At 42.4% G+C, this 8,469-nt stretch overlaps 2 protein-coding genes and 1 long non-coding RNA gene across 3 annotated transcripts in view; all 3 read right to left on the reverse strand.

Annotated features, from left to right (window-relative positions):
* The window catches only part of LOC103905370 (torsin-1A), a 5,285-nt gene extending 5,109 nt beyond the window's left edge, over positions 1–176 (reverse strand). Inside the window, exon 1 of the mRNA XM_009287011.1 lies at positions 74–176. Within this exon, the coding sequence (XP_009285286.1) occupies positions 74–176 (103 nt within the window). The remainder of the gene's footprint in view (positions 1–73) is intronic.
* Positions 177–371: 195 nt separating this feature from the next.
* LOC103905304 lies at positions 372–1,891 on the reverse strand. Its single transcript, XR_657941.2, has 2 exons — positions 1,111–1,891; positions 372–841 (listed from the first exon to the last, which is right to left on the reverse strand). It is a non-coding gene; the product is annotated as an uncharacterized LOC103905304 (long non-coding RNA).
* A 1,582-nt stretch (positions 1,892–3,473) lies between these two features.
* CUNH9orf78 (chromosome unknown C9orf78 homolog) overlaps positions 3,474–8,469 on the reverse strand; it is a gene marked incomplete at its 3' end in the record, with an annotated part of 5,731 nt that continues 735 nt past the window's right edge. The window contains exons 2-9 of the mRNA XM_009287012.1: positions 7,489–7,548; positions 6,797–6,848; positions 6,512–6,582; positions 6,234–6,311; positions 5,597–5,794; positions 4,979–5,115; positions 4,124–4,222; positions 3,474–3,679 (exon numbers count right to left, since the gene is read on the reverse strand). Coding sequence (XP_009285287.1) covers positions 3,474–3,679; positions 4,124–4,222; positions 4,979–5,115; positions 5,597–5,794; positions 6,234–6,311; positions 6,512–6,582; positions 6,797–6,848; positions 7,489–7,548 — 901 coding nt within the window. The remainder of the gene's footprint in view (positions 3,680–4,123; positions 4,223–4,978; positions 5,116–5,596; positions 5,795–6,233; positions 6,312–6,511; positions 6,583–6,796; positions 6,849–7,488; positions 7,549–8,469) is intronic.

Consider the following 8,469-nt stretch of genomic DNA (forward strand, 5'->3'; position numbering starts at 1 on the left):
CCGCCATGTTGATGGGCGCCCGCGGCTGTAATCAGCTAAATGGCGGCCTCGTGTGGTACACTTGATTAAATACTGCGCTCGCGCTCGAACGTTAGATTAGCCGTGCTGCGTTCACAGGCATTCAAGGGAGATGCCACGCCAGGGCACGGGGGCACACAGGCTTCAAACTCGTGCATTCACCCGGCCCAGAGACTTTCCCCCTTTTCTGAAAAAAAGTAAAATCTGGGCCTAACCCCAGCCCCTCCCTGGAGTTTCTGCTCCTGAGTGACGGGACATGGACACCCACGCAGCCACAGGACACCCTGGCCATCGTTACCACCACCACCCGGAAACCATCGAAATGGTTTAACAAATGGGAAAAATGCCATTTACGATCACTTAAAAACACTTTTATTATTTGCAAGTTCCAAATCTTGGCTTCGAGTACCCGCACATCTCCTGGGAAGACGTGGCTGACACCGGCTGCGGGTCCTCTGGCCTCTTCACCAGCTGCCTCTTGACCCTGTCCTAAGAGCTGAAAGTGAGATTTTCCTCCAATTCAACAGTTACAAGCTGATCCAATTTTCTTCTTCTTCGCAGCTAAAATAAAAGGCAGTGAACTGCTATAGAAGTAACTCTACAGGGAGAAAAAGATACAGAACAACACAGCTTATCACCTAAAATCCCCAGCACTATGTATCTGCTGTTGCTCCTTGCGCTGATGACAGACCCAGCGAGGCAGCGCCAGGCACAGCCAACGCTGTGATTTCTCCCGGAGCGCTTGCAAGCCAGGTTGAGGAGCAGCGGCACTGAACACACTCCTGCACGATCTCAGCCTTACACACTCTGCACAGCAAAGGCCCTTGGGAACAAACAAGAAGTCTCTTACAAAGTTACATTCAAGCAAACTGGCTTTAAACCTTCCCTTTATATTTACAAGGCAAACAGCACTGCTGCTTTTAAAGGATCTCTTTTTTCATATTTTTCAAGAGGGTGAAAGAATCTGCAAAAGCAAGTTTGTTTTCTCACTAAAAAATGCTAACCATGAAAGCTCATGTTCTTATAAAAGAAGTTTTATAACTGAAAATAAGTTATATACAAGATTTTACCGACCAAAGAGCTCACAATCACCTGCGAACCGATTCACTACAAGATCACAAGAAAAGCTTTGTAGGTAACACCAGCATGTGAAGGTAGTGACTCTCCCCAACTCCATTTCAGGTCATTGACACAAAATCCTTTATTAGTGGAAAATAAGAACAACTCCATGTTCATCAGTATCGCCTACTCATCTTCTTGAATTTCTCATAGTGATAATCATCTGTTGCTTTTTCATTGAGTGGACGTTTGCGATTTGAGGAGACCCTTCAAAAGAAAGAGAACGAAATATTATTTCCTGTCCTTTCATCTTCTTGAATTTCTCATAGTGATAATCATCTGTTGCTTTTTCATTGGCTGGACGTTTGCGATTTGGAGGAGACCCTTCAAAAGAAAGAGAACGAAATATTATTTCCTGTCCTTTCATCTTCTTGAATTTCTCATAGTGATAATCATCTGTTGCTTTTTCATTGGCTGGACGTTTGCGATTTGGAGGAGACCCTTCAAAAGAAAGAGAACGAAATATTATTTCCTGTCCTTTCATCTTCTTGAATTTCTCATAGTGATAATCATCTGTTGCTTTTTCATTGGCTGGACGTTTGCGATTTGGAGGAGACCCTTCAAAAGAAAGAGAACGAAATATTATTTCCTGTCCTTTCATCTTCTTGAATTTCTCATAGTGATAATCATCTGTTGCTTTTTCATTGGCTGGACGTTTGCGATTTGGAGGAGACCCTTCAAAAGAAAGAGAACGAAATATTATTTCCTGTCCTTTCATCTTCTTGAATTTCTCATAGTGATAATCATCTGTTGCTTTTTCATTGAGTGGACGTTTGCGATTTGAGGAGACCCTTCAAAAGAAAGAGAACGAAATATTATTTCCTGTCCTTTCATCTTCTTGAATTTCTCATAGTGATAATCATCTGTTGCTTTTTCATTGGCTGGACGTTTGCGATTTGGAGGAGACCCTTCAAAAGAAAGAGAACGAAATATTATTTCCTGTCCTTTCATCTTCTTGAATTTCTCATAGTGATAATCATCTGTTGCTTTTTCATTGGCTGGACGTTTGCGATTTGGAGGAGACCCTTCAAAAGAAAGAGAACGAAATATTATTTCCTGTCCTTTCATCTTCTTGAATTTCTCATAGTGATAATCATCTGTTGCTTTTTCATTGAGTGGACGTTTGCGATTTGAGGAGACCCTTCAAAAGAAAGAGAACGAAATATTATTTCCTGTCCTTTCATCTTCTTGAATTTCTCATAGTGATAATCATCTGTTGCTTTTTCATTGAGTGGACGTTTGCGATTTGGAGGAGACCCTTCAAAAGAAAGAGAACGAAATATTATTTCCTGTCCTTTCATCTTCTTGAATTTCTCATAGTGATAATCATCTGTTGCTTTTTCATTGGCTGGACGTTTGCGATTTGGAGGAGACCCTTCAAAAGAAAGAGAACGAAATATTATTTCCTGTCCTTTCATCTTCTTGAATTTCTCATAGTGATAATCATCTGTTGCTTTTTCATTGAGTGGACGTTTGCGATTTGAGGAGACCCTTCAAAAGAAAGAGAACGAAATATTATTTCCTGTCCTTTCATCTTCTTGAATTTCTCATAGTGATAATCATCTGTTGCTTTTTCATTGAGTGGACGTTTGCGATTTGGAGGAGACCCTTCAAAAGAAAGAGAACGAAATATTATTTCCTGTCCTTTCATCTTCTTGAATTTCTCATAGTGATAATCATCTGTTGCTTTTTCATTGAGTGGACGTTTGCGATTTGGAGGAGACCCTTCAAAAGAAAGAGAACGAAATATTATTTCCTGTCCTTTCATCTTCTTGAATTTCTCATAGTGATAATCATCTGTTGCTTTTTCATTGGCTGGACGTTTGCGATTTGGAGGAGACCCTTCAAAAGAAAGAGAACGAAATATTATTTCCTGTCCTTTCATCTTCTTGAATTTCTCATAGTGATAATCATCTGTTGCTTTTTCATTGAGTGGACGTTTGCGATTTGAGGAGACCCTTCAAAAGAAAGAGAACGAAATATTATTTCCTGTCCTTTCATCTTCTTGAATTTCTCATAGTGATAATCATCTGTTGCTTTTTCATTGGCTGGACGTTTGCGATTTGGAGGAGACCCTTCAAAAGAAAGAGAACGAAATATTATTTCCTGTCCTTTCATCTTCTTGAATTTCTCATAGTGATAATCATCTGTTGCTTTTTCATTGAGTGGACGTTTGCGATTTGGAGGAGACCCTTCAAAAGAAAGAGAACGAAATATTATTTCCTGTCCTTTCATCTTCTTGAATTTCTCATAGTGATAATCATCTGTTGCTTTTTCATTGAGTGGACGTTTGCGATTTGAGGAGACCCTTCAAAAGAAAGAGAACGAAATATTATTTCCTGTCCTTTCATCTTCTTGAATTTCTCATAGTGATAATCATCTGTTGCTTTTTCATTGAGTGGACGTTTGCGATTTGGAGGAGACCCTTCAAAAGAAAGAGAACGAAATATTATTTCCTGTCCTTTCATCTTCTTGAATTTCTCATAGTGATAATCATCTGTTGCTTTTTCATTGAGTGGACGTTTGCGATTTGGAGGAGACCCTTCAAAAGAAAGAGAAGGAAATATTATTTCCCTGTCATTTCACAGGAGACACTTCCTGAACTCCACCACTTTCCTTAAAGAGCCCCTTGCTATGGGAAAGGTTACTGCTTTAGCTGTTGTTGCTCCCCAACCTTGCACCCCTTGCTATTCCAGCTTTCACCAAACGCTTGTCAGCCAGCTTTGGCAACACGTTTCAGTTGTGACCTTTGCTACTCCATCCTTGGGCATCGCTAAAGACATCCTCCATCCAGAGGGCTTCACGTGTGACCCAGTAGGGGTACATCAAGTGCAATAGCCTCTCATGGACTTTGGTTGCTCCGTTTCCCCACTACCTCAGGGCACCCAGAGACGAGGAGGTAAGAAGAGCTAGATCATTTCTCTGTGCAAGACCCCTGAAGAGTTTCCAGCGTCTCTCCTTATGACATTTCAGATTAGGAGCTTACGCTCAGGTTCTGGCCTCTCCGTATCCCCCACTCTCAGTGGACGGGGCTTTGGCTCTTCTTTGTTCCTTCGCACTGGTGCATTTAGCTCCTCATGATAAACTGAAAGAAGGAAAACAGCAGATAAGGAATATTACCTGGAGCAGTGATATTCAGACGCAAGTATTTCTATGGCATTTGTTAAAACTGATCTTTAGCAGAAACAACAGAACCTCAGAACAAGCATTCTTGTAATTGGTTCCTACGGATAATCAATACACGCAAGATGGGAGACAGGAAATTTCAGTAGCACTATTTCATCAGAAGTGGCCCAAAGACTCTTCATTTCCTTCAGAACACACAAATCTGACTCCAAATCACCCCGTAAGCAGGGTTAGACACAGCAGAAGGCTGCCTTTCCTCCAGATGGCTGTGGTATGAGAGGCTCTCCCGGAAATTAATTCCTGTCTCCTGTCTAATAAGGTCTATGTTTGCTTGACCACCTGTCTACTTTGGCAGCCTACAAAATGGATTCTCTCAATTATAAACCATCATTTATAATCGCAGACGAGGCAGGCATTTCCAGCACACGCTCAAGACACAAAGAAAAAGTCTTGAGATTTATGAGGCAGTGTCAGCTGGGAGTTCAAGAGCAGAAAGTCAAGCCATGAGTAATACGTCCCTCTCCTTGCTGACGGATGGAAGAAAAAGACCAAGCCAGATGGGGCCTATATGAGCACCCCAGAAAAAGGAATCAGACAGCTGCTTGTGCTGATACATGAACTAATTTCTCCTGCATCAGACTCTGTCCCAGCTGACTGCTTTTCTTTAGCAGAGGAGAGGGTCACACCTGGGTCAGGAATGCTACGTGAGACTTACATCTGTTGTGCTGGACATAGTTAACAGCCATGTTGGTGGGAACAAAGGAAGTCTCGCTGTCTTTCTTTTTGTTCTGCTGCTCTGCCAGCAGCTTGGCCTTGGCCTCTTCAGTTGAGATGATGTTTTTTATTTTTGCACTAGAAGGAAAACAAAGAAAAAAAATACTCATTCATATTTTAAAAGGGTAGTAGGCATAGAAGTGCTAAGTGGATGGATTTTGGGGATAGTAGTAGCACTGCTAGGGTATTTGATGTGTTTTTTGAGAGAGGAGGCAGTGCTATAGAAACAGATGCTTTGTTTCAAAGGCAAAAGGGAAGCTTGCATCTTTAGCACACCCTCTTTCAATGCAGGGCATAAACTGATCCTCCAGAAAGCTGCTAGATTCAAGTCACAAAAATTAAGAGCCTCTTCCCAGAAGTCATACGATGGAGCTGCACTGGAGCCCTATCACTGTGTAGAACATGCTGTGCTAAGATACCGCGCTAATCCAGAACAAGGCTCAATCCCATCACAGAGCCAAACCGGGGCTGCATAATCCAGCCATACCACTGCTCTGCCAATCAACAGTTGCTCATCTGGCAATTCAGGCCACAACCAACAGATCTGTGAACGACATACTCAATTCCCAGGTCCACTTCAGGAATGCCACTCAGCATCTGGTTGGACAGCATCTCCTCCGTCTTCTTGGCAGAGGAGACACGGATGTTCTCTGGCAGCTCGTACAGAGAGTCCTCGGCATTCTTAAGCTTCACCTTCTGCTCCTCGTTCTCCACAATTCCCTTTCTTTTCTTCAGCTCAGTCTCAATGTACTTCATCCTAAACAGCAGCACACGAGGGACACACAGTATTTAATTCTGTTTTCTGTACTCTGTCCCAGCACTGCTGAGCACAGCTGCATCACTGTCCCGATAGCTAGGAGAAAGGAAAGAATAACCTCTCCGAAACAACTCAGCTAACATCAACTGCAAGAAGCAATTGCCCAAGAAATGATCAGATCCTCCAAGCTCTTTCACAACCAGCAGGGAAGGCTCCCATGGTATTTAATGCCAAGATAGCTGGTCGGCACCTCCCATCTTTGTCCATGAAAAAGCCTCCTCAAGTCTGGCAGCCAGAAGGTGAAAGGGCAAGTGAAAGTTTCAGTGAGAACTGGGAAGATGTTCTGGGACTGCTCAGTATCCAAGAGAGAAAAAAAAAAATTGTTAGGGGACACCCAAGCCTGAATTCAACACCCCAGACACAACGCAGCACAACTTACATGTCAGCATCTTCATCCCGCCTGTTGGTTTCAGCTGAGAAGGAAGTTCCCAAGTTTAGATCTTCCTCTTCATTAATCCTAAATGGAAACCACAATGTTTAGTTAAAAAAAAAAAACAAAACACCCCAAAACTGTAATGTGACAAGTTAGCGTAACAGTAACCGGCCAAACTGCATTATGTTAAACTCTTCAAAGCAACACAACATCTGGTTACTTCATTACTAGCTGTCATTTAATACTAGTCCAGGGAGAGATCTTCAGAGCTCATACGCACCCACCTGTCCTTGCCTCTTTCTTTCAGCTTCTTCATGTCCACCATTCCCCCAGATTTCATCTGGAATGGGTCATCCTGTAAAATAAGAAATAATGAGAAACCCTGAAGCTTCCCTCTAGTTTAACGCTAGTCTTCAAAATATGGATAAAAACACAGAAAACATTTAAGTATTGAGCTGTGACATCAGTCCAACCCCAGGCCAGACTCCCGCAGTGATCCGCTGGACCACAGTGATGTTTTCACATCATTACATCTTAGCGCCGAGGTGATGAAAGCGTCTAGCACTTACCACAAGCGTTGCTTCTTCTTGCAACTTCTCTCCCACAAGCAGAGCTACAGCGCTAGTCAAACAGATAAATAAAATTCAGTGGAAGGAAACATATTACCAACAATATTGCATCTCTTTATCCTTCTCTAAATCTAGCAGATGGTCTCACACACTGTATTAACGCTAAATTGTCAATCTTCCTAATTCCTCCACATGGATAGAGGAACTATTACTGTTTTGGGGAGATGAGAAGGCAGATTTTAGTGCCGTACAGTGAGTCACCAAAATAAGGAACACAGTTCATTGCTGGTGCACACTTCAACTAGCTCATCAGCTAATCAACGGCACTAGATGAGAGGGGAGAGGGGAATTAGGATGGAGGAGGTGTGAAACTGTCCAATTTAAACCACGTGTGCAAGTAATTTGATGAAAATACATTTCACGGTAAATCCCAATCTTAATCTTTTTCATGGCTGGGATACGGAACAGACTTTGCTCACTGTGAACTGACACCGTGCACCTGTACCAAACTCCCCCTCTTTTCCACCCTCAGGCTCTAATGTAGAAACTCCTCTATCAAGAACATGGTTTTGGCACTATCCGACCTGTAACGGTTTCTACTGAAAGGAGGCACGTGACAAGAGAGAAATTTACTGTTACATTACACCGTCGGACAAAACACAACTTCACGGCCTTGGTGCTACATCCCTTACCTCACCCCATTGGGTCGCTTTCTGAGGCTCTGAACTTCTTTGGCTTCCTCAACTTTTAACCTGAAGAAAAAACATTTGACTTAGTACTTGATGCTTTGGTTTTAATTAATTAACTTAGTTTGATTTTCTGCAGTTAACACGGAATCTTCTAGAGAGACTTTGCCTTAAACTGCTGCATATCAGCGTCCACTTTTCTGGTTGCAGGTTAGATAGATATTTTCTATTTTACTTTATATAAGCAATTCCATTTATTTAAGCAATCAGAAAAAGCCACATGGCATCTGCTGGATATGTCCCTTCAACACGTCTTCCCTCAGCCGAGGAAAGAAGCACCCAAACATTGAAAGGCTTTAACGAGAACCAATATGGGAAGAACGAGCCACGGATCACCGGTTTTAGTCCATTAAGATCTCCAGACAATATTCTCCTCTCAGTAAAACAGAGGGGCGCTACGTAACACCAATCCATGCGGGGCACCTTTACTCCTTCAACAGTTGACACTAGCTAATAAAATAATGCAGTCACTTCTCAGGAGAAGGGGGAACTCACGAAGCACTCAATTTACAGCAAAATTAGCAGCAGCTCTCAAGTGAATATAACGCAGCTGAATGGTTGTCAAGACACATCCGTGCATGAGTGACTCAGAAGAAAGTTCATGGTAAATTTAAATACCAAGTCTCTCTATATAGACGGACGTGCATTCTTAATTTCTTCAGATATTTGGACTTTTCCCAATTATGCATGTCTTTCAATATCTGCCATGAACTAAGCATCGTAAAATATTTTTCAGAGATAAAATAACAACAGGACAGATCTTGCTTGGAATGCAAGGATCTGAAAACAAAACGGACCATCTGAGTGCCAATTTCCAAAAGGCAGAAGTGGAAGAGAAGGAAACGTTAGAAATCGCCTGCAGCGCCAGCAAGGGGGCTGCTGCCGAGCAGGAGGATGGGGTCTGGGTCGGTCCGCCGTGACCGAGTG

Source organism: Aptenodytes forsteri, unplaced genomic scaffold (assembly GCF_000699145.1).
Source record: "Aptenodytes forsteri isolate BGI_AS27 unplaced genomic scaffold, ASM69914v1 Scaffold136, whole genome shotgun sequence".
NCBI classification, from domain to species: Eukaryota; Metazoa; Chordata; class Aves; order Sphenisciformes; family Spheniscidae; genus Aptenodytes; species Aptenodytes forsteri.